This window comes from Quercus robur, chromosome 1 (genome assembly GCF_932294415.1).
Source record: "Quercus robur chromosome 1, dhQueRobu3.1, whole genome shotgun sequence".
In the NCBI taxonomy this organism is placed as follows: Eukaryota; Viridiplantae; Streptophyta; class Magnoliopsida; order Fagales; family Fagaceae; genus Quercus; species Quercus robur.
This window is the reverse complement of record NC_065534.1, coordinates 13,049,619-13,077,067: the sequence shown is the minus strand read 5'-3', so window position 1 is coordinate 13,077,067 and position 27,449 is coordinate 13,049,619. Positions and strand designations below refer to the sequence as shown.

At 36.3% G+C, this 27,449-nt stretch overlaps 1 protein-coding gene across 1 annotated transcript; it reads left to right on the top strand.

The window, feature by feature from the left end:
* Positions 1-12,402: 12,402 nt before the first annotated feature.
* LOC126721941 (proteinaceous RNase P 2-like) lies at positions 12,403-19,053 on the top strand. The gene is made up of 6 exons (XM_050425049.1): positions 12,403-13,425; positions 13,917-14,018; positions 14,141-14,316; positions 14,461-14,581; positions 16,503-16,571; positions 18,374-19,053. The coding sequence occupies exons 1-6, from the start codon at positions 12,475-12,477 to the stop codon at positions 18,701-18,703; spliced, it is 1,749 nt and encodes a 582-aa protein (XP_050281006.1). The 5' UTR covers positions 12,403-12,474; the 3' UTR covers positions 18,704-19,053.
* Positions 19,054-27,449: the final 8,396 nt, after the last annotated feature.

Sequence of the window (27,449 nt, the reverse complement as noted above, 5' to 3'; positions counted from 1 at the left end):
CAACCATAAGTTTTGAAGTAACTTTGGAAAGATTTAATAAAAAGAAATCTAAAGATTTAACTGTTAATGATCTCCAAAATGAAATTCATATTGTTAAACAAGAAATAAATGAATTAAAACATGAATTTAAGAGCATGAAAAGTGATAATCATAATCTCAAACAAGAATTGACAATGCTAAAACTTGATAAAAATCTTAATAAATCCAGTAACGAACAAAATGAGCACAGTGATGGAAATGATTCCAGTCAACAGGCTCTTCTTCCTGATAAAGGTACTCCTGATACTTTTACTAATCCCCAACTTGCTTTTGTTAATAAATTATCTCCTCCAAAATGGTTTACAAAAGTTAAAATTGTTGTTTCTCCTGATTATCATTTCGCTGTTATCGCTATGATTGATTCTGGTGCAGATATGAACTGTATCCAAGAAGGATTAATTCCCTCAAAATATTTTGAGAAATCTACTGAAAGATTGGTTTCTGCTAATGGTTCTCAAATGAAAATTAAGTATGAATTGAATAATGCTCAGGTGTGCCATAATGATGTTTGTTTCAAGATTCCTTCTGTTCTTGTCAAAAATATGACTGATAAAGTGATTCTTGGTCTGCCATTTATTGACTCTTTGTATCCCTTTCTTGTTGAACACGATGGAATTACTACTGATCCATTTGGACAGAAAGTAAAATTCAAATTTGCTTCAAAATTTGAAATTGATATTGATAATCTGTCTTATAAGAAAGACTCTCCCATGAATGACCTTGTTCAAGAACTGATAATGAATTCTGATGATTTTAAAGGTGATTTTCATAACACTAAAATGTTAAAACCTATCCATTATCCTAACAATATTAATGATTCTTTGCAGGACTCGGATAATGATACGTGGATAAATACCACTAATAAGTGGGATAATAATAATATTCATATTTATACCACTAGTAAGTGGATTATCATGGAGGGAAAAAACAAGGGAAAAGCTCCTGCGCATGACTATTCCCAAAGCAAAAGGTTCCCAGCGGGACGACCTTTTAAAATGCATGAAGGCGTATCTTCTGGTGTAAAACCCAGTGGATCAACATCCCTTCAAGGAGATGTCCCGGCAGAGGTGACATACTCCAATGGTAATATATTAATTGCTTTACAAGAAGTCTTGTCAAAAAATTTACAATTCCACAATGGTACCTACTCAGAGTTACCAGATTCTATTAAATTCATTCTTGATAACCTTCAGTTTGCTTTCACCAAAAACCACAGTAATGTTTTTCATAAAACCCTTAGAGCCCTTGAAATCCACCTTGTTAACCTTACTGCTCAAAATGAGATTTATATGAGCCATTATAGTAACCTTATTCCAAATAATGACCTTGTTTCAAATATTGACTTTGTTCCAGAATATAACCTTGTTTCAGAAAATGAGGCTCTTGTGAGCCGTCTCAAAACCTACATTAGTCAACTCTTTGGCAAAGAGGAAATCCATTCGATGGATACAAAGACTATAATGGGCACTGATTATGCTAGATTGAGTCTTAAGACCCAATCCATGTTAAGAAGTGCTGTTGCCAACTTGCCTTCAGATTTACAATCTCGTATTCTGGATAGCAAGGCTATGTCTCGGTCTTTTGACCTATGGTCCAAATATTTCAGAAAACTTGTTACTGCTACTATTCCTGACCCTAATGAAATAGACGAAGGTGATAATGTCTTTATTCAGCTTGAATGGGAAGACCACTTTGGGAGCAGTCTCAGAGTATATGAAAAGAAACATCCATTTCCTGGTCTCCTTATTAATTTTGATACTGGTTCATATTTCACTGATGAAGATTCAGATGATAGTGATGATGAGGATCCTAATTCTAGCTGGCTTTCCCAAATGCTTGAATATGGCTTTGTTAGGTTAGTAAAATTGACAAGTCATAAACAGGCTAGCCAACTTCCACAGATCATTCAGAATGCTATTAAAGGGTTTGAAAACTCTTCCACTAGATCTTTTGTTACCATCAGATGCTGGAGCACTCTACTAAAATGGGAGACAAATAACTGGATGAATGTTAAACCCTCAAAGCATCTCATCCTCATTAATGGCTATACTCACCAAGGGCCATGGTTCGAGGGAAATTCTCAGTTGTCCCTTAATGCCACTCTTGCAAAATGCTGGAGAAATTATTTTAATAATCAAATTCGTGAAGTTGCTCATAATCTATGGAAAAATTACCATTTCATAGGAAGCACAGGTAGAATTGCTGTTTTTGGCCCCAAACCCTATGCTGACGCCTTTGTTCACCTACAGACAAAAGATCATCCTAATCTAAACAGTCTCCTCATCCCAGGAAAAACTCCAAAGCTTGAGCCAATTTTATATTGTGGATTCTGTAATAAGTATGCTATTTACCATGATCATATATGTGATTCTCCACAAGGTCCTTTTGATCCCTTTGATGGTTATCCCTCCGATGCTCCCTCTACTGATTGATGAGGTCACTACTATTTCTAGACTGGTGTTACTTTATTTGTCTGGCTTGCACAACAGCCAAAATATTTTATTGTCATTCACAAATATGTTGCGGAAAATCCGGAACTAACTCGTGATATTCCGGATTTTGCGGAAGATTTTGATTCCCCTATTTGTCTAGCCTGCACAACGGCCACTATTTGTCTAGCCTGCACAACGGCCACTATTTCTCTAGCCTACACAACGGCCACATCTATTACAATATTCAGAATTGAAAAGCACAAGCCATGATGGTTGTGAAGATATGATGTTCCCTTTTGACCAACCATGCCACCTTTGGAGTCTTTTTAGAAAAGAATGAAGCATCCAAGTGCTTGGTGGAAGACATGCATGCTTTCCTTTTGTCTTTTGCCATGATTCTCCTGACATGTTGGACCAAATGAAAGCCAAAAGCTCAGAAGTTTTGATTTCAAAAAGTGGAAAAAACACTGTTCACTGATTACTGTTCACTGATTACTGTTCACTAATTACTGTTCACTGATTACTGTTCACGAATTACTATTCACAAATCACTATTCACTTTTACTGTTCATGACACTGTTCACTCCGAAAATTTTGCCTATTTAAGGGGGGTTGTCCCTTAGGGCTTCTCAAGTCAAGTTTGGTTTCTGATTTCCTTTCCCTTAGAACTAGCCTTCTTAGAGAAAGAACTCACCCTACTTCTACTACTCATCCTTGTTTACTACAAACTTTGTAATTCTACAAACCTTGTAACTAGGTCTAGTTCAAGCTTTGTACTTGTTAACCCATAACTGTTGAGATCTTGTATTGACTACTACTACTGTAAGTGTTTATCCTACTTTCAATAACAAGTATTTTCAGTTCTATGTTCATTTCTTTACTTATTGCTACCACCACCTTGGACGGATTACCGCCATACCGGATGGTTCTAAATTGCTTTCATTTATTTTGAACTATTGTTCTTATTTACTTTAAATTATTTTGATATACTGCTTGGCTGGTTCTACCGCCTTAATATTGTTCTTACATTCAAGTCATTTACTTTAAAGCTACTTACTTTCAAGTTCTTTACATTATTTCCATTTACAATACATCTGTGCTTCCTTCTCTTTCTCTTCATCTGTGCGTCCCCTTCCCCCTTTATGGTATCAGGGCCAGAAAAGAGTGGCTTTGATACCATAAAGGGGGAAGGGGACGCACAGATGAAGAGAAAGAGAAGGAAGCACAGATGTATTGTAAATGGAAATAATGTAAAGAACTTGAAAGTAAATAGCTTTAAAGTAAATGACTTGAATGTAAGAACAATATTAAGGCGGTAGAACCAGCCAAGCAGTATATCAAAATAATTTAAAGTAAATAAGAACAATAGTTCAAAATAAATGAAAGCAATTTAGAACCATCCGGTATGGCGGTAATCCGTCCAAGGTGGTGGTAGCAATAAGTAAAGAAATGAACATAGAACTGAAAATACTTGTTATTGAAAGTAGGATAAACACTTACAGTAGTAGTAGTCAATACAAGATCTCAACAGTTATGGGTTAACAAGTACAAAGCTTGAACTAGACCTAGTTACAAGGTTTGTAGAATTACAAAGTTTGTAGTAAACAAGGATGAGTAGTAGAAGTAGGGTGAGTTCTTTCTCTAAGAAGGCTAGTTCTAAGGGAAAGGAAATCAGAAACCAAACTTGACTTGAGAAGCCCTAAGGGACAACCCCCCTTTAATAGGCAATATTTTTTAAGTAAACAATATTTGTGAATAGTGAAAGTCAACAGTGAAAAGTGAAAGTTTAATCTTGGTGTGACTAAAAGTCACGGGAAACATGGAGCATCATCTTTTCAGAACATTGCACGGGAAACATGGAGAATCATTATCATTAGTGGTGGAAATCAACAGTAGATTTTGACCAGACCATTGCATCATTTTTGGCCATTATGCAGGCCAGACAAATAGGGGAATCAAGTTTCCAATCAATCATTTGCTAAGTCATCAGCATCTTCTTCATCATGACCAAACAACTCCTGATTGTAAGGGTAGTAAGGGTCTTTTGAAACAGAGGCTTGAGAGGAGCGCTCATCATCTGAATCAGCAGTTTCTTCTTTAATCATTTTAGAGAGTAGGGCATATAAAGCATCAGGGTCTTTGCGGATTGCATTCAAAGGAGAACTCTTCTTCTTATTCTTTGCAGGTGGCTTACCCCCTTTAGCGGATGAGGAAGCATGTGTGTCAATTACCGCTTTTTGCATGGGAGTAGTGATTCGTAATGGGGAAGCACTCGGGGAAGGGAAATCTCTGGCAACATTGGTAATGATGGATTGGGTATGGGCAAACTTATCCCACCATTTAACATAACAACAGCGAGTGAGAACATCACCATCTTTAACATACTGCCATTTTAGAATCCAAGGAACCTTGTATTTTTTAGTGAAATGAAGTAGGGGAGTGAACTTAGCTCCATGATCATCAGTTTTGAATCTTAATGTAAAATTTTGGAAAGAATCCTTCAATGGCACAGGGAATATGTCAATAATTGAACCAAACTGGGTCCACCAACGGAAGAACCAGAGGGGGAGTTCAGAATCAAACTCTTTGTCAAAATTAATAAACCATGAATGGGACATATTTTCATTTTGGTGGAGCATGAACCTGAACCAGGCAGTAACATAATCATGATATGAATAGGGAATAGGGAAATTTGGTAAACTTCTTGTGGCGGCAGGATTGGGGCCCCACATTTCTTCTGAAATAATATTTTTGATGTAAGCACTGTGATAAATAATTCTACTGTTATTATTAGCCCTATCAGTTATGGCTTTGATAACAATAGAATTCTCATGTCGAAGCATTTCAGAATAATATTGGACAGTCTTTTGGCCATGTTCTGGAATCCAATGGAAATTTGGAGGAAAATAACTGGTGGCAAGCCTAAAAGGGTTAGTGATGGAGGCCCTATTTGGCTCTACGGAGAACAGGTTTTGGATATATTGTTTTCTAACATACTGGGAAGCATTGGAAGCATTGGGGTAAATAGTTCTAACAGGTTGGTGAACAGTGGCTAAAGCATAAGGATCATAATGTGAAGCTAAAACAGAAGAATAATTAGGTTTGGGAATGGTACCTAGGGGAGTAAAACGGTTAACAATATCCAAAGAGGAAACAGGTTCTTTTTTAACAATTGAATTAGAAGTGGCAGGTGACTTGTCATTCGACCTTCTACTTGCCATTGGGACACTGCAGAAATTCACGGGTAAGGAAATCAGGGATAGCATTTTGAGATCCTTTAATATATTCAATATCAAAATCAAAAACACTTAAAATAGCTTGCCATCGGGCAAAAATATGTTTTGAAGCAATATTTTCAACATCTTTTTCAATAACATATTTAGTACTTTTGCAATCAATACGTAACAGAAACCTTTGGTTTAACAAATCACTTTGAAATTTTGAAATACATAGTACTATAGATAAAATTTCCTTTTTAATAGTACTATAATTTAACTGTGCATTATTCCAAATACCAGAATAAAAACGAACAATTTGTTCAGGTGACTCAGAAGAAACTTTTTGTTTTAGGATACCACCATAACCAACGTCAGAGGCATCGGTTTCAACAATTTTGAAGGCACCGACAGTAGGAATACCAAGACAAGGCAATGTCTTAACATGAGATTTGATTTGTTTAACAAGAGAAGTATGAACATCAGACCAAAGAGGAGGATTACTTTTTAACCGATCAAACAAAGGTTTGCATTGTTTCCTCATATCTTTGTAAAAATCTGCAACATAGTTTAATGATCCAAGAAATCTTTGGAGCTGTGTTTTGTCAATGATAACATCAGGAAACTTGTCAGCAAATTGGATAGCTCTATCTATAGGGCGAATTTGTCCTTCAGAGATATCATAGCCAAGAAAACGAACTTTGGTTTGGAATAGTTTAATTTTCTTGGCTGAAACAACAAGACCATTTCTTTTAATAATGTCTAGAAACGAATTCAAATGTTTCCAGTGTTCGTCAATGGAGCTAGAGTAAACAAGGACATCGTCAATATAAACAATGGTGAAGTGACTGAAAGAGTTAAAAATGTCATTCATGATATTTTGAAATTCACTTGGAGCATTTTTTAGGCCAAATGGCATAACATTCCACTCATAATGACCAAAAGGAGTGGTAAAGGCAGTTTTATACCTATCATCTTCACTAATCTGAATTTGCCAGAACCCAGATTTCATGTCAAACTTGGAGAACACAACAGCTCCACTTAGCCTATGGACAAGGTCGTTCTTATTGGGAATAGGATACCGAATCCATTCTAAAACCTTATTCAATGGTTTGTAGTTAATGACTAATCTAGGGGTTCCTCTTTCAATCTCGGCATTTTTTTGGACATAAAAAGCTGAACAAGACCAGGGGGACTTGCTATTCCTAATCAATTTTTTCTGCAACAAATCGTTGATTTCTGTTTTGCAAAATTCAACAGTTTCAACATTCATTTGGATAGGACGAGCTTTAGTGGGAATATTTTTCTCATCAAAATCTTTGACATATGGTAAATTAACAATATGTTTCTTCCTATGCCAGAAAGCATTAGGAACATCAGAGCAAACATCATTAATCAACATTTTCTGAAAATTACCAATTTTGGAATGCAACAATTTATCAGAAATTTGTTCAGCAATTTTCTTGTATCTTACCTCTTGCTGGAGAAATTTAAGATGTTTAATTTTAGCATGAATCATGTTTGAAGCAGTATTAGTATCAATATCAAACTTCGAAGCAAATTTGAACTTTACTTTTTGTCCAAAAGGATCAGTAGTAATTCCATCATGTTCAACAAAAAAGGGGTATAAAGCTTTTATAAAAGGCAAACCAAGAATCACTTTATCAGTCATATTCTTAACAAGAACGGATGGAATCTTGAAACAGACATTAGCATGGCATACATGAGCATTATTCAATTCATACTTTATTTGCATTTGAGAACCATTAGCAGAAACTAATCTTTCAGTAGATTTTTCAAAATATTTTGAAGGAATCAGTCCTTCTTGGATACAGTTCATATCCGCCCCCGAATCTATCATAGCAATAACAGTAAAATGATAATCAAGAGAAACAACAATTTTAACTTTTATAAACCATTTTGGAGGAACTATTTTATTAACAAGAGCAAGTTGAGAAATAGTGACATCATCAGAAATACTTTTACTGGAAAGAAGAGCTTGTTGACAAGATTCATCTCCATCTTTATGCTCAAGTCCTTGTTTAAGGTTATCTTTATTACTTTTGATAGCTTTGGAATCATGTTTTAATTCGCTTATCTCTTGTTTAACAATATTAATTTCATGTTGTAAATCATTAACAGTCAGTTCTTTAGATTTCTTATTATTGAATTTTTTTAAAGTTTTATCCTCTTTATTCTTGGTGAGGACATTGGTTTTAATAACATTGCAGCAAGAACCTCTACCACTAATTTTAATATTAGGAGAATTACCAATATTGAATTTGTTTTTTAAATTACTAGGTTTACAATTTTTATTAAAGCATCCAGATTTTCCATAGTTAATACTTCTTTTCTTAACATAGAAATAATTAGGTTTAACAAAGTTATGTTTGTACCTTAATTGGTGTTTTAACAATTTTTTATTATTACACCTATTGGTACTAAGTTTTTTAATAGTACTGAAAATATCTTCATAGGTTAAATTATTATAATTAATAGAATCATTTTTAGCTATTAATTCTTGTTTTACCTTATGAGCAAAGATAGGAGGCAGACCATCAATAAACTTTTCTTTCCAATAATTCTTATGACAGTCTTTCCGGAGCATTACTCTGGAAATAAAAACATCTTGATACCATTTGTAATCAGACATAGTTGAACAACCCAAATCATTTAAATAGTCATGAGATGAAATATTGGATGGAGTACCAACAAAGTGTTTGAGAATAGTGTAGATCAAGGTATTGACGCTATTACAAACAATACTTTCATCAAGAATAGGCAAACATTCATCATTCTTATTAACAGTATGTTTAATAGATTCTCTGGATTCTTCAGTGAGATATGAATTCCACCATCCACTAAGAGCACCAGAAAAACCAGTAACAAGCAAGTTAATAATATCAGGTTGATCAAGATCATGGTTATTTTGATAAGCAATACTAACCATAGACATGTGAATCATTTTATTAACGATTTCTAGTTCAGTCAAACCATCAATATTCCATTCATAAAGTTCATCAGTAGACACAGTCTCAGAATTTGTATTTTCTTCAGGAACACTTTCTTTTTCGGAAATAATTTGAGTAGTTGGAATACTTGTAGAAGTATCGCCAGATTTAACTTTTAAATCAGAAAGCATTTTTTCAACAATTTCAAGAGTAGTCAAAGGTTTCTCGGTTTTAGCAAGAACAGATTTTTCATCAATTTTTTCTTCAATACGGTCAAGCTGTTGACTAATAGTATGCAAAGATTGATTAATGAAATTGTTTTGTTTAATAAGGCTATCAATGGGAGTTTTATCAGTCTTAACTAAATTTGATTTTTTTATCACATTCAAATGTTGTTTTGAAACCTCATTATGTGGAACATAATAATTTTCAAGAAAATCAAAAAACAAAATATGTTTTTTCAATTGATTCATCATTTCCAACCATTTTCTTTTAACACGGTCTTTATCAGACTGAGCAAAACTATCTTGGAAATATTTTCTCTTGGTTTTGTTTGAAGTAAGCATAAACTCATTGTACAAAGAATCCCAATCAATTTCAAAATCATCATTTAAAATAGTCAAAACTCTTAATTGATTTTGGTAAACAGGAGGAGTTTCAATAGGGGATTCAAAATCAGATGGATTAAGAGAAACAGTATCTTCCTCATCTTCATTAGCAGTTTTACTAAATGGAGTGGAAGTTTCAGGTTTAGTTGAATAGTAAACAGAGCTAAATTGGGATTTATCACTTGAAATACCTTTTAGCTTTAAATCAGAGGATGTTTCCAAATTCTTTTTCAAAAATTCATTGATCTCGTGATCTCTTTTTGAAATACTTTCAGATCCAGCAAAGGAATGTCTTCCTTCTTTGATCTTAAAAGGTGGATTGTTTTGAAAACTTATTTTAACAGTGCCATCAAGATATTGTTGAATATGGGTGAGATCAAGCTCATCAAAAATGGGTTTAGTAGGAGGGGTTTCATGTTCTAACAACCAATCCTTAGGAAGGTTAATATCTTGCCATTGAATCATTTTTGGAACTTGGATTTTAGCATCAGGAGTTGAACATTGAATTAACATGGTTTTACCTGAAGGTTCTCTAGGCATTAAAGCACAAGGATTCATTTGAGTACCCACTAGTTTGTAATAAATGCGATAAATCAACGCAAAAGGCTTACTACCTTCTTCCATGTAATATCCAGATGAAGCAATATTCAAAGTTAAAGCTTTAACAATATTAGGATCATCCAAAGCAAGAGTAAGATCAGGATAACAGTTAAAATAAACAGGACCATCATACAAAGAAGCAGTGATCATTCCAAGAATGCTATCTTTAAAAATCTTAAACCTAGCATCTCTTAAACACATGAGAACAGAAGCATTAATGCCCTTGCGGGTAAGTGGTTTAATAGCAACTTGAACCATACCAATATGCAAATAATAGAATTTTTTAGCAGCAAGGAAGTCATTAATATTCTTTTTAGTGAATAAGCAGCATTTTTCATGAACTTTCGAAATAGAGAAGATTTGTTCAACAGTTCTAGCTTTATAAGCAGAATGAAAAGTACTTTCAACAAAACTAGTTTTATAAATAGTTTTAGTATCAACTTTAGGAATAGTCCATTTACGAAAATCAGGAATCATCTCATTATCATCAATAGTGTGATCTTCTTCATTTACAATATCAGGAGGACAACTAGTCCTGGAGCTGATAGAGGAGTTGGATCTCCACAACTTATCCATACTATCCTAGGTTCAACACTCAGTTATCATGTTTTTCTCACAACCGTTGCATTTCCTAACACATACCCTAATCAACCTCATACCTCTCATGCCCTACACGCCCTCTCTTGGCTCAAACGGGCCTTACAGCTAGGTCCTAGGAATTCACTTTACAACTAGGGTGGCGCCAACGACGGTAAGAAGGGAACACAACAACGGAATACCAAACGTTCGGGTAGACACAGACAAGAAACAAAGAACACAACCACACTTACAACCGGCCAGAAAAGAGTGGCTCTGATACCATAAAGGGGGAAGGGGACGCACAGAATATATATATATATATATATATATTCCATTAGGAAAATCAATAATAGACTTTGTAAGGATTGAAATTGGGTTGGATCCAAAATAGGATTGGGTTCTGGCCCAAGCGGCCCAAACAATAAATTTGTAGAGCGTAGATGCAAGAACTAGATCTATTCCAGAAGAAAAAACAATTAAATTTGGTAATGTAAGACTGTTAGACACAAATAGGATGAGAAAATCTGTTCTCAGAGTAACTCCAAGAATTTATATTAAACTGTCTTGTTGAGCCATAAAATTACACAAGAGTTCGCAGTCTCATTCTCTAATTGCTTAATATATATAAATATATATTTATATATTTATATATATTTTTTTTTCCCTTTTTTAATACATCTTCCCATGTTATATACTACAATCTTGGTGTCATCCTTACCACTCACGTGTATGTTAGATTCGGAGGACTCCTTCCTGTCCCATCCAGCACCTCCCAGAACCATCAACCAGTAGCTGTAAGATTGCTTGATCACTGTTCAGACATCACTTCCACATTAATACGGCTAGAGAGTTGGTTGAGAGGCATTTAATGCGGAGGTAGCAGCTTTTGAAAATATTTGTTTACTTTTCTTTTCTTACCCTTGGTCCAATATCCAACCCTTAGTTGTGATGTAACTTCGAAGTAAGTCAGTGATGATATGACACTTAGATCTACCTTAGACACATGTTGCCGAGAAGGCTTTTGTCTTCGGACGCTTATTGGACCTATCTCATATTGTTACTACTCCTCTCTTCATTTTGTTCTCCTCATAATCTTATTTGGACCTCCTCGGATGGTCTAACGTTCTCGAATAAGGCCATAGGCCCAGTTAATACTGTCTTAACAATACTTCCTAATTAACTGGCCCCCATAGACTTATTTTTTGTTTATACACAAACCTTAAGGAATGAGTTTATTTCGTAAAACATCAAGGGTGGTTAGTGTAATTTACCACAAAATTTTCAACGAAATCACTCTTGTATAAATTAGGATAAAACTCAAGTACAGTTTCTTAAGTGCAGTACATTATGTAACCTAGCTAATTAAATTTAAACACATAGCTATATTAAATTTAATCATTTTTTAAAAATGTAGCATTATTTATACTTCCTTGGTCAATGCAATCGTGTGTTTGAATTTAAATGGAGAACATAAAGTACTGCACCAATTTACCTAAGTTTGTTTTGATGGATTATTAAATCATTCACAATGAGCTCAACAAATCCTTTTTCTTTTTCTTTTTTTCTTTTTTTTTTTTTGTTTTGTTATAGTATTCAATAATGTTGTTGATTGAGAAATACTATGTCCATAACATTTTCACAATACTTTTACAATAAATCTTAGGTAATAAATTATTACTTGTTCTAATTTGAAACCGTCACTAAAAATTACTTTTGCATTTCTCTTGTTGATTTCAAGGGAGAAGAATTTTGATAAAATGAGTGTTTGCTAAAAATATTAACAAAGAATCAAAAAAAATATATTAATATAAATATATTAGAAATAAAAATAAAGAGTTTGTTGTAGTGTAGTGTGTATTTAAAAAAGTAATAGCTAAAATATAAAAATTATTTTCTAGTAAAAATTTCATAACTAGAATTTTGTTGAATTCATGTAAATAGTACTCTATATGCCAGCCTAAGCCCAATGCGACCAAGCCCATACAAAAATGCCCATTTAACTCTACCAGGGGTTTTGAATCTAAAGGGTTTTTGCTCAGACTTTCAAGCCATGGACGACACCACCACCACCACCACCACTGCCGCCGCCGCCTCTGCCGGCACCACTTACAACAATAACAGGAATAAGAAGAAGAAGAACCAAACCCCAGAAGCAAAATTCCACTCAGACCTCACACTCTGCTCCAAAAACAAAGACCTCCACGCCGCAATCTCGCTATACGAGTCCGCGACTCTACAGCGCCTCAACCAGAGCCACTTCAATACTCTCCTTTACCTCTGCTCCAACTCCGTCACCGACCCATCACTCAAACCTCTCGCTCTGAACTACGGCTTCCGCATATACGATCACATGCTGTCTCTCCACATCAAGCCCAACGAGGCCTCAATCACCTCCGCCGCCCGCCTCGCCGCCGCGAAAGGCGACGGGGATTACGCCTTTGGTCTTGTGAAATCCATGGAGATTGCGCCGAGGCTGCGTACCTACGACCCGGCATTGATGTGTTTCTGTGAGAATTTGGAGGCGGAGAAGGCTTATGAGGTGGAGGAACACATGGGTAAAGTTGGGGTTAGTTTAGAGGAGCCGGAGCTTGCGGCTTTAATGAAGGTGAGCTCGGAGACTGGGAATGGAGAAAGGGTTTATGGGTATTTGCATAAGTTGAGGAATGTGGTGAGGAGTATTGGGGATTCGACCACGGCGAAGGCTATTGAGGATTGGTTTTGTGGTGAGAAGGCTAGAGAGGTGGGAGAGGTGAATTGGGAGGTGGAGAGAGTCGAAAAGGCGGTGGAGAAAAACGGGGGAGGGTGGCATGGTTTGGGGTGGATTGGGAAGGGTGATTGGGTTGTCAAGAGAGCCAATGTGGATTCGGCTGGGCGGTGTGGTGGATGTGGGGAGCAGTTGGCGTGTGTGGACATTGATGATGCTGAGACTGAGAGGTTTGCACAGTCCGTGGCTGCATTGGCTTTAGAAAGGGAGGTTAAGGCCAACTTTAGTGAGTTCCAGGTGAGTGTGTGTGTGTGTGTGTTTTTTTTTTTTCGATTTTGGTATGTGTTTTGAAGAATTTTAGATAATATGGCTACTTTGAATGTTTAATTGTTTTTGTGGAATGTTATTTGTATATATTTATGTAGAATTAGAAGAATTGAAATGAGTTTGATTTACTGCTTCTGTCACCACATTGATCATTGGTTCTGATTTTCAGATTAATTAGAATGTTACTAGTTGAGTCTGTTTTGGACAGCATGATAGAATTAGTGTCTGGTTCCAGTGGTTTGGCTGGTTGTTAACTCGTTGACTAGTTAATGTAGGTGTACAGGGTTTTATTGCTTGTTGTGCTTCTAAAACTCATGGACCACTTAATCTTTGATATGGTATATGAAAGATTTAATATTTCATTTTCTCTGCTCAGAAACAAATTATTAATGTGTTTTATACTTTGTATCTCTTCTAACTTTTTACTGATGCTCTTTCTTCACTGAAATATCCTATTCAAGGATTGGCTGGAAACACATGGCGATTTTGAATTTATAGTGGATGGAGCAAATATTGGGCTCTACCAACAAAATTTTGCAGATGGTGGATTCAGTGTCTCTCAGGTTGTACATTCTATTTGTGTTGGTTTCCTCCCTCCCCCTCTTCCTCCTCTTCTCTTTCTATCTAACCACTAATTTTTGTATCTTTCATTAATGTTTATGTCCTGCAAATTGCAATAGAGCAGCTTGATGCTGTTGTGAAAGAATTGTATAATTGGAGCGGAAACAAATGGCCGCTGGTTGTCTTGCATAACAAACGTCTTCGGACACTTCTGGAAAATCCTTCCCAAAGAAAGCTGGTCGAGGAGTGGATGGACAACGGCATTCTTTATACAACACCAACTGGTTCCAATGATGATTGGTATTTACCCTTAAACAGCCACATCCATTTTTAGGTCATTATGATTTTGAATGTATGAATTAGGACTCATTCAGTTTTCAACAGCTTGTGCATATTTTCCTTATATCACTTTCTTATTTATTAATGAAGGGTTATATAATTCAGGTATTGGATGTATGCTGCTGTAAAAGTCAAGAGTTTACTTGTGACAAATGATGAAATGCGAGATCACATTTTTGAACTCCTTGGAAGTAGCTTTTTTCTCAAATGGAAAGAACGACATCAAGTATGTGCTGCCTGAAAAGCTTATCCTATACATAGTCATTTTTGTTTCATATTTTTTCTGTGTTTTTATTAATTATAATTATATCTCTCTTTTAATTATATTTTCAGTAAAGGGTGCCTTTGGCTATTTGAGTGGTCATGTGTATTGAGTCCTAATGATATATCTTCTATTTTAGATCTCATAGATTCTTTTGTTTCAATTGTGATACACATTTTGTAACTCTTTAGCCTATCTTATGTATACATCCTGTATACACAAGGTAGTTCCTTCTCATCAATAAATTTATTACTTGTCAAAAAAGAAGAGCACGCTTTTGGCTAGATGTGGGGATGCTTTTGGTTTTACATTATTAAACTGTATTTCCTTTTGCTCAGTATTGTTTAGTTGCATTGTATACAAGGATTTAAAATCATTTGATTGAAGAGCAAATGCTAATATAAATCTTACTATACTGATGATTTAAGCTTTTAAGATTTTGCTCAATCACTAACACTTGTAATATTATAGATTTGAAATGACATCTTACACATAATCATTTCAAATCCATTATTAATTTCATCATTAGAAGGAAAAAAAAAAATCTCTTCTAGTCATTTAAACTAAAAATGCAAATTCAAATCCTTGTCTATAATACCTCTGTCCAAAAAGTTCATTTATGAATTGCCAAATCTGTTGTTTTAATATGGTCAAAGAACTGACTTATAACTATGTCTAACACAGGGTAGTCAAAAGTAAAAGGTGCCAAGGGCTTGTTTTGCCTGAGGCGTGAGGCGACAAAAATGCGTTAGCCCGAGTAAAGCGAGGCACCAAACTCTAAATATATTTATTATACGTATACAACTTAAATCATATGTTCCTGGTGTATTGAAATATTATAATAAAGTGTTTTTAAATATGTTGCAATTGATTTGTTGACCCCTTGTACACTCCTTGTGTACTAGGGTGTCCCTTTTTGATATCAATAAAACTTATTACTTATCAAAAAAATGTGTTGCATGAAAAATGAGGTCTATCAAATGGTTTCAAAATAAGATTAACATGGTTTAGGCTCTATTAGTTATTCTAAAAATAGGTTTTATAACAAGCTTCTACTAGAAATTAATTAATCTAACAATAAGTTTTACAAAAAACTCTTGTAAAATAATTTATCTAACAATAGGTTTTCTAACATGCTTTTTAAAATTAATAATCTAATGATAGGTTTTACAACAACCTTCTATTCAAAATTTAAAACTAAAAAAAAATTAAATTAAATTAAAAACACGGAGGCTCTCACCTTAGCGCTTTTTCATGGCTTAAGGCAGTCACCTTGCTCACCCTAGGCTGTAAAGGCGAGAGCCTCACTAAAGGCACTTTAGTGGTGCCTTGCCTCGTCCGGGCGTCTTGGCTAGCCCCCGGCTCTCCTATGACTACACTCTAAGATGCAGAAAATTCTCTGTTTCACACATAAGATGGATAATCACACCCTCTTATCAAGACACAGCCAAGCATTTTTATATTATACACATATCTTGAGAATGAGAATATAAAAGACATTGCGCAATGTGAGTTGGTTGAGCTTAGCTGAGGCACTGCATCAGGCACAGGGCATTTCTTCTGATTGTCATTATGCAGATAATGAGATGATTATAGTTGTTTTCCTGTCCTGAGCCTTTTTTTTAATAAGTAAATGTATGTTTTACTGTCCTTAGCTACCCTACTATTCCTCAATCTGAATGACCTTAGGGGGAACAGGGTTCACATTTCATAAAGTTAATATTTGGAATAAGAAACAGTTTTTCAGATTTACAAATATCAAATTTTCTTAGGATTCTTCTTCAAAGCATGTATTCTTAAGTCTTAGATATCAATTTGATGAGAATCATATGTTAGATCCCTATTTCGCTGTACGAATAAACATTTGTTGCATCCCATGCTCCAGGTTCGGTATACTTTTGTGAAAGGTAACTTGAAACTTCAGATGCCGCCACCATATTCTTCTGTCATCCAGGTACCATTCGTAATTTGGTTCTTTAAATTTTTGTCTGATAAAAGAAATTCCCATATGTGCCTATAAAAAAAAAATTCATCAATCGTTTTCTCAACTTGATGACAGTCTTTATAGAGATTTGTTCTGTAGGCTTCGTAATCCATTTCAGCATTAATTTTCTGTATGTGTGTGCACAAGCGCGTGAATGTGCAAGTTTGTGTGCTTGTGTTTGTCACTTTTGTCTCCATTGCTGATTTTTTAAAATGATTGTCGAGCTGCACGTAACCTTTAGTAATTCTTTAGATTTCTTTGTGTTCATTTCCTTGTATAACTATGAAGTAGTCTTACTCAATAAAATCCTTATTTACTTTGTAAAAAAAAAAAAAAAAAAAACCATAACGGTCAATACTCATTAGATTAGATTTCAAAATGGATTATGATCTTGATATATTAAAAGGAGAGGGAAAATGTGGTAAGATTCGGAATTTGATAGAAATTTAAATGATTTTGTGTGAGTTTGAAATTTGAAAGGCATATATAGCAGGAATGATGTTTGGCGATCACATAGGAACTTGATGAAATTTATTTTCACAATGACTTGTGTGATATATAATGAGTCCCTAAGCACTCAACAAAGTTGTACAATCTATCTCATAACCATTAAACTTTGGGCAACTTTATGCATACACTTTGGGGAATTCAATTGGAAGGGAATGAGGAGTTCAGGTCTATTTAGGATCGGCTTATTTTACTGAAACTGAAAACTTTTCGCTGAAAGTACTGTAGATAAAGGTAAAAATTATCTGAAATAGTATAATGAAATCCATGAATAGTACCAAAAATGCAGTGAGACCCATAAATAGTAACAAAAATAAGCTGAATAATAAAATAAGTTGGCAAAAATTATTTTTGCCAAACAGACACTTCATGTCTATCACATTTTGTTACTGAACAAAAACTTTTGGTCCTCTTGTAAAATTCTTTTTTTGCTTGTTTCCTATATATACCTCTAGTAACTTTCATGTACATTTTAATTTGGACAAGTTCAACAATTTTGATGACTTCGAGCCATATTGGTGGTTGTTCATGGTATTACATTTCTATGATATACTAGAGAATAGAATCTAAATCCAATTAAGTGATTAACTTCTTTCAAATGAAAGTAAAAATATGCTTAGATGTTCTCTGTGACTTCCCGTGGTTTCTGATTTTGGGCATTTGTAGTTTATCATATATTTCATAACAACTGAGCTTAATGTCATTTTTTCAATCTTCTTCTGCATTAAAATGAGATGAACCTTCAAGGCACATGAAAAAGGAAAGGGGGAAGGAGGAGTCCCATCTTGAGTAACACATTACATTTATAATGGCTCATAAATGTACAAGATTATACTTGGATACTTTTATAGTCTGTCATTATCCAAAAAAAAAAAAAAAAAAAAAAAGAATGTTGATAATGTTACTTTTATTTGGACCTAAAGTCTACCAAAACCCACCCCATCTTGAATTTTTTATATATTTTTCTCTACTGTATAAAATTTTTATCAGATTTTTCCCCTTGAATGGAAAAGGCTATTCTTCAAGCAGCTTTATGCACAAATTTATATATAATTCCCTTAATAGTTACAGTTTTGTGGCTAATGGAATGACTGTTGGTACTTGTTAGTTGGGCTGTACATATGGAGTATTCTGGCCCATGTGTTCCTAAATTTTTTTTTTTACAAGAAACTGGCTGCTTCCATTTAATCTTTCTTAGATTAGTTAAAAACTATATCTTGATTCATTTCTTGTATGGAGTGCTGAGACACTAATCTGGATTTCAGGAATCAAAAAAAGGATCATGGCATGTGCCTGTTGCTGGCAACAGCAGCGACTGCAATGAATCTTTAAGAACTTGGCTCTGCATTACTAGGCCAAGTGCTTGTGAAGCTTTTGATAAAGTCCCAGTCAATGCAGAAACTTCTGAAAATGGTCATTGCATCTCCAACCTGGATTCAAGAAGTCCTTGCAAGTCAGAGAGTGTTACAAGAGGCAATGGCTTACATAACAGCGTGCATTCCTTTCAGTCTTCTGATGATAAAGCTGTTTCCTTGACGGGTAAACGAAAAGAGAGATCCCCATCTCCTTCCCAGCCATCTCATACACCTAACTGATACTTTTTAATGAAGCAATGACTTGGTTCCATGTCAGAGGCTTCTCAATTGTTTCAAAAATGTCCATCAAGCATGATGGAATGATAGAGCAGCAGCAACAGCAGCGTTAGTGACCTATTGTAAGTCAATGTTTTTCAATACTTGAAGTGGTCTTCTACCTATAACATTTACAATGACGGATTTTGCCTTTCCCTCAATTTGTATCGTGCACTTGATAAATTTTCTTATAGTTCCATTGTTGTACTGTACAATAATCAAAATTCAAGTTTCCAACAACAATATGAAGGATTTTAAATTCATGTTTATTAACTGAGAACACAATAAAATGAAGGATTATAACTTTTTGTTTATTGATTATATTCGTAGACACTTGCTGATGTTTACTTAAAGAGTTAGAGCCATAATGGTGTCTACATTTTTTTTTTTTTTTTTTTTTTCCAGGCAAATAAAGCTTTCTACTTGGAATCATGCTAATTAGATAAAACAGAAAAGTGACACACACCCCCACACACACAGAATTTCAATGTGGGAAGGAATGTATTTCAATCAATCATGCTTGTTGAATTTTAGCCAACGGGGGTTTGGCTGAGTGGGTAAGGCTCGGGCGCTTCGTGCAACACACCTAGGTTCGAGTTCTACTACCCGCAAGAGTCCGTTGGTGGGCATCTTTAGTGGGGTTAAAATCCCGCACAGGTAGTAACCATAAATTCGGTTCACCTGGCACCCTGTCCGGAGGTGTAATATAACCATAAATCTCCCACTTTAATTTACCAAAAAAAAAAAAAAAAATGCTTGTTGAATTTTAAACTATCTTAGCGTTGGTATTTTCCAAGGCTGCATCACGTCCTTTTTTCCCTCCTAAACCTGACTTAGATTTTACACATGATTGGTTAACACTAAGTTCGTGGGTTAAAAAAAAAAAAAAAAAAAGATTGAAAAAGAAAAATGAGGGAACAATAAAAGATTAAACAATTTCATTATTTATTGTTTTAATGTTTGTAAAGAATGAATGAAAAAGAATTTATTCATAATAACAATACTATTGTCACTCCCAAAACAAATCCCATTATTACTCTTTGGAGTTTTGACATTAGAGGACCTTGTGCATGGCTTTTAGACGTTTGGACTTTGGAGTTTGAGTTTGATAAAAGACCGAGTGACGTCTGTGTTGCAATCCCATGTGAAAGTGAAACCCACAAGAATGAACGTCTGGTGTTTGATAGAGAATATGCCATTGCCAGCCAAAGAAAGAAAGACCCAATTTATTTAATTTTTTGGTTTCTCACGGCAGGGCTGGCCCTAGACATTTTAGGGCCTAAGGCAAGAACCAAAATGGGGCATAACCAATAACCAAGTTTTGCTTTGAACTGAAAAGGTTTCTCTAACACTAAGGGAGGGGTCCTAGACTCTTTGCCTCTTAGGTAGCAGAAGTGAGAGTTCCTTCTTGTAAGGCTGTTGGGTTCCCTAGGGTAACTAGTTTACTGGTAGGGCTAGTGGGTTGTCTTTCTTTTGGGGTTAGGGAAACACAAGAGAAGGGACGGAGAACTTGACGAAGCATTGGCATAGTTTGTCTCTCAATGAAAGGGAGGGAGGCAAGCTGGCGGTGAAGAAGGATAGAGCAAACCAAGAGTTTACTCTTGTGGCTAAATTTCTAACAAAACGTGTGTTGAACACTGAGGCGATTATGAGGACTTTCATCCCTTTGTGGTGAGCCAAAAATGGTTTTAAAGTTCGTGATGCAGGCGAACATACAATGTTATTTGTGTTTGATAATGTAGAAGTAGTGAACAAAATTTTGATGAGTGAACCCTGGAGTTTTGATAGGCATCTCGTGATCCTCCAACGATTAGAGAGCATTACCTCAATGAATGCATTGAAGTTGGATTCAATATCGTTATAGGTCCAGGTGCACCATATTCCAGTGAGCTATCTGAACAGAGGTGTGGCTGAGGATTTGTGTGAAGCAATAGGCGTGGTGGATATAAGTGCAAAGGATATTGAAGTAGATCATGGCAGTTTCTTCTGAATTCGGGTGCGTGTTGATATTTCGATACCTTGGTGTCGGGGTTGAGTGTTATCAATGGAGGATGGCGAAGAGTGTTGGGTGTCATTCAAATATGAACGTCTTCCCAATATTTGTTATTGGTGTGGATGTCTGGATCACTCCGATAGGGATTATGCGAGATGGATTGAAAGCGATGGAACATTAGATAGTAGGGAGAGGGAGTATGGTTAGATAGTAGGCAGAGGGAGTATAGTCCTTGGATTCAGGCAGCACCAACCCAAACAAGGAGGAAATCTATGGTGGTGGTTCCAGGTTACTATAAGGCTAGGAAGAAGGGTGGTCTTCAGTCCAACACTCCGGTGACTGAGATGCAAAAACCGATGAGGAAAGAGTGTAGGGCGGGCCAAACATGCCAACTCAGTGGCGGAGAGGGTAGCAGTAAATTCAGAAGAGGAGATCACGGAAGAAATAAATGTGCATGAGAATTCCAAACCTGAAACTGTAGAGGTGTTAACTGAGAATAATTGCAACATTTATGGAGAGAATAATAGCGGGAATTATGGAGTTATTTATGGACATAATGGGAACCCGTTGGAGGATCAGATTCTAGAGATTGATAGAGAATTGAATAGCGTTGAAATCACTGAAAGAATTGAAAGGGGGGAGGCAGCATTAAACAAGGAGACAGACGTGGATAGCCCTAACGCTGAGTCACCAAATAAGATACCAGAAATTTTAGAAAAGGGTTTGGAGGTAGATGCTAGTCACGTGGTTGCTTTAAATCCCTTAACTGATGAACCAAGGAAAAAAAATAAACCCGATACTCAGGGAAGGGCTTCTAGCCGTGAGGGAGAGGAAGGCCAAGCTAAAACTAGAACTTGGACTCGGGTAGCTCGTTTTGCTCAGAAAGGTGATGCTCAGACAAAGGCAGAAGCAGCTGGTACTTATAAACGCTTTTTCATGGAGATTGATGGTTGTGAATTACAAAACAAGAGGAGATTGGTTGATCATGTCAGTCAAAAACAATTTTCAATGGTGAAGGCTGTTGGGTAGCCCCGCCAAGAGCAATGAATCTCTTATGTTGGAACTGTCGAGGGCTTGGGAACCAATTGACAGAACAAGAGCTTGGGGATATTATCTGGGCATAAGATCCCTCAGTTGTGTTCTTAGCCAAAGCATGGCTGGATAAGGCTAGGCTAGAAGATATTCGAGTCAAACTAAATTTTGGTGGTATGATTGAAGTGTGTAGAGATACAAGAGGAGGGGGGATAGTAATTTTTTGGAGAAAGGAAGTAGATTTTTCTCTAGGTACCTTCTCCCCAAATCACATTGATGGTATTTTGAATAAGGGTAAGGAGGATGAATGGAGGTTCACGGGGTTCTATGGAGAATCTGAGACAAGTAATCACTATTTATCGTGGGCTTGTCTAAGGATACTAAAGGGCAGAAATTCAATCCCATGGCTTTATGCAGGTGATTTTAATGAGATTGCACGGAGTCATGAGAAACTTGGAGGGAGGCAAAGACCAGCTAGACAAATGGAAGAGTTTAGAGATGTTCTGGATGAGTGTGGATTCCGGGACCTTGGCTTTACGAGAGGAAAATTTACATGGTGTAATGGACATTCGAATGGCTTTACAATTTGGGAGAGGCTGGATAGAGCAGTTGCTATGATGGAATGGCTAGCTAAATTTCCTGCAACTAAGGTAATTCATTTAGAGTGTGGTTCATCTGATCATAAACCTATTCTTATTTGTCTCAAGGGTATCCCAAAAATCCGACAAAAGCCATGGTGTTTTGAGCATATGTGTTTGGAGGAAGAGGGTTGTAGAGATACAATAGAAACTGCTTGGCTTTTCAATGCACCCGATCAAGCTATGACTAGGGTGGAGGGGAAGATAAGTCATTGCCAAACACAACTCAAGTGGTGGAGCCGGGTTGCAATTGGGAATATTACTAGACTATTGATGGAAAAAAAAGAGTTGCTAAGAAAGGCGGAAGAGGAGGCAATAAGGGGGAGGTCTATAAACCGGGTGACATGGTTGAAAAGAGAGATAAATGATTTGTTATCAAAAGAAGAGAAAATGTGGAAACAAAGATCTAGAGAATTGTGGCTTCATGAAGGAGATAGAAATACTCGGTATTTCCATAGTAGAGCTACTCACAGGTATCGCCGAAATAAAATTGAGGAGCTGGAGAACCATTTGGGTGAGAGGTGTGAGGATGAGAATGGCATAGAAAATATTTTCGTGGATTTTTACCAAAATTTATTCGCTTCATCCTCACCAAACCAGATTGAAGAAGCTTTAGAAGCAACACCACAGGTGGTAACGGAGGAGATGAATCATAAGCTTGTTGTTCCTTTTGGGAGAGCCGAGGTTGACATTGCCTTAAATCATATGGACCCCCTGAAATCTCCAGGACCTGATGGGATGCCTCCATTGTTTTTCTAGCAATTCTAGTCGGTTATTGGTGATGAAGTAGCTGAGGCAGTTCTCACATGCCTCAATACAGGTTCAATCCCACCTTCAATAAATCGCACTTTTATCACTCTCATCCCAAAGGTTAAAAGCTCGGTAAGAGTTTCTAAATATCACCCAATTGCACTTTGTAATATTCTGTATAAGCTTATTTCTAAAGTTATAGCAAATATACTTAAGAAGATTTTACCTAGCATTATTTCAGAATCTCAAAGTGCCTTTCAATCTAGTAAAGCAATCATCGATAATATTTTGGTTATCTTTGAGACCCTTCACCATATGAAAAACCAAAAATCCAAAAAAATAGGTTTTTTGGCCATGAAGTTAGATATGAGTAAGGCGTATGACCGGTGGAGTGGAGCTATTTAAGAAAGATTATGGAGAAATTGGGTTTTTGTGAAAAGTGAGTGTCTCTTGTTCTAGAGTGTATTAGCACAGTGTCCTATTTGATTCTGGTGAATGGAGAGCCTAAGGGAGATATTAGGCCATCAAGGGGTTTAAGGCAAGGAGATCCTTTGTCTCCATACCTATTTTTGTTTTGTTCAGAAGGTTTGAATAGAATGTTGCAGCAGGCAGCCTCCAATGACAGAATAAGGGGATTCTCATTATGTAAAAGGGGACCAAAAATCTCACATTTATTTTTTTACAGATGACAGCCTATTATTTTGTAGAGCTTCTTTGGCAGATTTACAGGCAATCCAAGATATTCTGTCACTGTATGAACAAGCTTCGGGTCAAAAGCTAAACCGGGAGAAGACAACCATCTGTTTTAGCAAGGCAGTGAACGAAGACACAAGGCCCAAATTTCGGATTTTTTACAAGTACCGAAGGTGAAAGAGTATGAGAAGTACCTTGGCTTGCCGGCGGTGGTGGGAAGGAATAGGAAAGCAAGTCTAAATTTCATCAAAGAAAGGGTGTGGAGCAAACTTCAAGGGTGAAAGGAAAAGCTATTGTCCCAAGCAGGTAGAGAGATTTTACTCAAAGCGGTGGTGCAAGCGATTCCTATATTCGCAATGGGTTGCTTCAAATTATCGGTGGGTCTTTGTCAAGAAATTGAGGCATTAATCTGGAAATTCTTTTGGGGACAAAATGGTGAGCAACGGAAAATTCATTGGAAAAAATGGGAGGTTCTTTGCCAACCTAAATCAGAAGGAGGGTTAGGCTTCAAAGACTTGGAAAAATTCAATGATGCAATGTTGGCAAAACAAGTGTGGAGACTATTGAAGGACCAATCCTCTCTTTTTTATCGGGTCTTTAAAGCGAAGTATTTTCCCAAAGGGTCCATTTTTTAAGCCTCAGCAGCCACGAGTTCTTATGCTTGGCAGAGTATCCTTAAGTCAAGAAAGGTGATTTTGATGGGTATGAGATGGAGAATAGGAGATGTGAAAAGTATAGATATATATGGAGAAAATTGGCTGCCAGGGAAGGGGTCTGCCAGGATCATTTCTCCACAAGTAGCGGCATTAAAAGGATCTCAGGTTGCTGCACTAATAAATCCAAACACTCGGTCTTGGAATATTAATCTGCTCAACCAGCATTTTTTGAGTTCTAAGGTTACTTGAATAAAAGCAATTCCACTAAGTTGGATTGAACAGAAAGATCGCCTCATTTGGCCCGACAGTCACGATGGGGAGTATTCGGTTAAGGCGGGGTATCAAATGTTGTGTAAGGAAGCAAACTCCAGCACTGCATCAAGCTTGGACTCGTCGCACAGATCAGCTTTTTGGAAATGCCTTTGGAAGCTTCACATCCCTAACAAAATCAAGTTTTTTCTCTGGAGAGTCTGCTCTAATGCACTGCCCACAAAGGATAATTTGAAGAAAAGGAAAATTCTTGAGGATGCGAGGTGCAGTGCCTGCCTTCTGGATCAGGAAACAGCGTTCCATGCACTGTGGAGTTGCGAGACACTCAAAGAAACTTGGAACCCCTGTTTCAGCTGTGTCTGAACAAAGTTTCCTCATCTTCAAGACATGCAAGAAGTATTAAACCTGGTCGAACAGAGGGCAAAGGGACTGGAGCTGTTTGGGGGTGGTGGCTTGGTTTATCTGGACTCAAAGAAATAAGCTGAGGCTAAATGAGAAAGGTGTGCCGAGAGATAAGCTTTTTGAAAAAGCTAGAAGTTACCTCTCGGATTTTCAATCAAAAATCCAAGAGACCAAAGTGCAGCAACGGAAGGAAAATACAAAATGGATACCTTCAGGGGTCGGAATATATAAAGCAAATTATGATGGTGCTGTGTTCGCCAAGTAGGAGGAAGCAGGGATAGGGGTTATAGTTAGAAATGATAAAGGGGATGTGATTGCTACCTTAGCTGAAAAAATACCTTACCCGGGTTCAGTGGAGGTGTTGGAAGCATTAGCTGCAAGAAGAGCAGCAAAATTTGTTGTGGAATTGGGCTTATCAGTTGCTGAATTTGAAGGAGATTCTGAGGTAGTTTGGAGGGTTTTGAAGGCAGCGGATGGGGCTCATTCAGCCATGGGGGTGATTATCAAAGACACAATGTCTATAGTAGGTTCGCTTAGAACCTTTTCTTTCTCTCATACTAGGCGGCAAGGTAATTGTATAGCCCATGCTTTAGCTAAGAGAGCAATTGTTTCTTTTCCTTTATTAGTCTGGATGGAGCATGTTCCAACAGACATTAGTCATGTTGTTATTTTTGATTTTCCAGCATCATAATAATATTACTCTGTTTTGACTCTCAAAAAAAAAAAATTTTGGGGCATTTTTTATACTTATGTATTAATTAAATTAATATTTGTTTAATATTTTTTTAGCAATTTTTTTTTTTAATTTTTTCATATCCAAATGCATATTTTCTAGTAGACATTTCTAATCAAACAATATATTTATAAAGACTAAAATAAAAAATAACTTTCAAGTATAGAGTAAATGAAAAATAGAACATGATTTATATAAAAAGTATTATTGTAGTTTCACTGAATAATAATAAGATTTTAGCAATCTCAACCTGCATAAATAAAGATTTATTCATTAGATTACCGTTCACTAAAATATATATATAAAAACACAAGATTAAAATTAAAAAAAAAAAAAAAAAAAAAAAAGTCACAACCATAACAAAAACAAGCCCAGCCCAGCCAAGAACCTGCCAAAACCCACCCACAAAAAAACTTAAAACAAATCCTATTACATTTACAACTACAACCACACACACACACACACACACAAAACACAGGGCCCAGCCCTCTTAAAAAATCCAAAGTAGAATGGAAAGCAACTAAGCAAGCGTAAGCCTTATTAGTTATAGAGTCACACACACACACACACACACACACACACACACACACACACACACACAAAACGCAGGGCCCAGCCCTCTTAAAAAATCCAAAGTAGAATGGAAAGCAACTAAGCAAGCGTAAGCCTTATTAGTTATAGAGTTATACCTAAAGCTCAAAAGTCAAAACCCGTTACCCACTATACCCAGCCAAAATCAAAACGCAACACGGTACTGACGGCAGCAGTGAAAAAAAAAAAGGGCAGTCAGTGACGGTGGAGGAAAGGAAGCTTGAGCCAGCAGCCAGGCAATCGAATGATTTCGATTAGATCGGAGGAAAGGAAGCTTGAGCCAAGCAGCCAGGCCCAGCAACAGTGGAGAGAAAGAATGAGAGGGTAGAGAGCAAGAGTTGAGAGAAAAAAAATGAGAAAAAGACAGTAAAAATTTTAGGGATTTGAGGTTTTTTATTTGTTTTGATTGTTGATTGTTTTGTGGTTAATTTCTTAGACTAGATTTGTAGTTTATCTTGTTGAATTTTGGTTTATCTAGAGGACGATGATGTTATTTTTGGGAAAATTGATTTTATTTAGACCAAAATTTTTTTTTGTGCTACCAATATTTAACTGGGTATAACAAAAAATTTGTTTTTTGGTTAAAAGGATGTTCTGGAATTTTTAGATTCATTTGAAACCAAATTTTTTCCCCTACTACTGCTTCATTTCTAAAATTTTGGGGCCTCCCTTCCACTTGAAGGCCTTAAGCAATTGCCTTCCACGTGAGTCACGAGGTGTCCGGGTCAGCTTTCACACACCTCAACTAATCCCCGCTCGCAGTGGGAGCCTGCCACTGGCCACAAGGTGTTGCAACTGGTGGGACTCGAACTGGGAAGTACACCTAATCAAACCCCAGAGCTTTACCCAAACCCAAAATGTTATACAACTGTATTGTGCTACTCACAATATAGTAGCACAGCAGTACATACCTCCGTGGCAAGGGTCCATTTTGGTTCATCGCAAATTGTAA

What these genes read in the sequence shown, in the direction of transcription:
- LOC126721941 (XM_050425049.1), top strand. Translation starts at nt 12,475, where the DNA reads ATGGACGACACCACCACCACCACCACCACTGCCGCCGCCGCCTCTGCC. An exon ending in GTGGATTCAGTGTCTCTCAG is followed by an intron (nt 14,019 to 14,140) that starts GTTGTACATTCT and finishes GCAATAGAGCAG; the next exon opens with CTTGATGCTGTTGTGAAAGA. An exon ending in AATGGAAAGAACGACATCAA is followed by an intron (nt 14,582 to 16,502) that starts GTATGTGCTGCC and finishes CCCATGCTCCAG; the next exon opens with GTTCGGTATACTTTTGTGAA.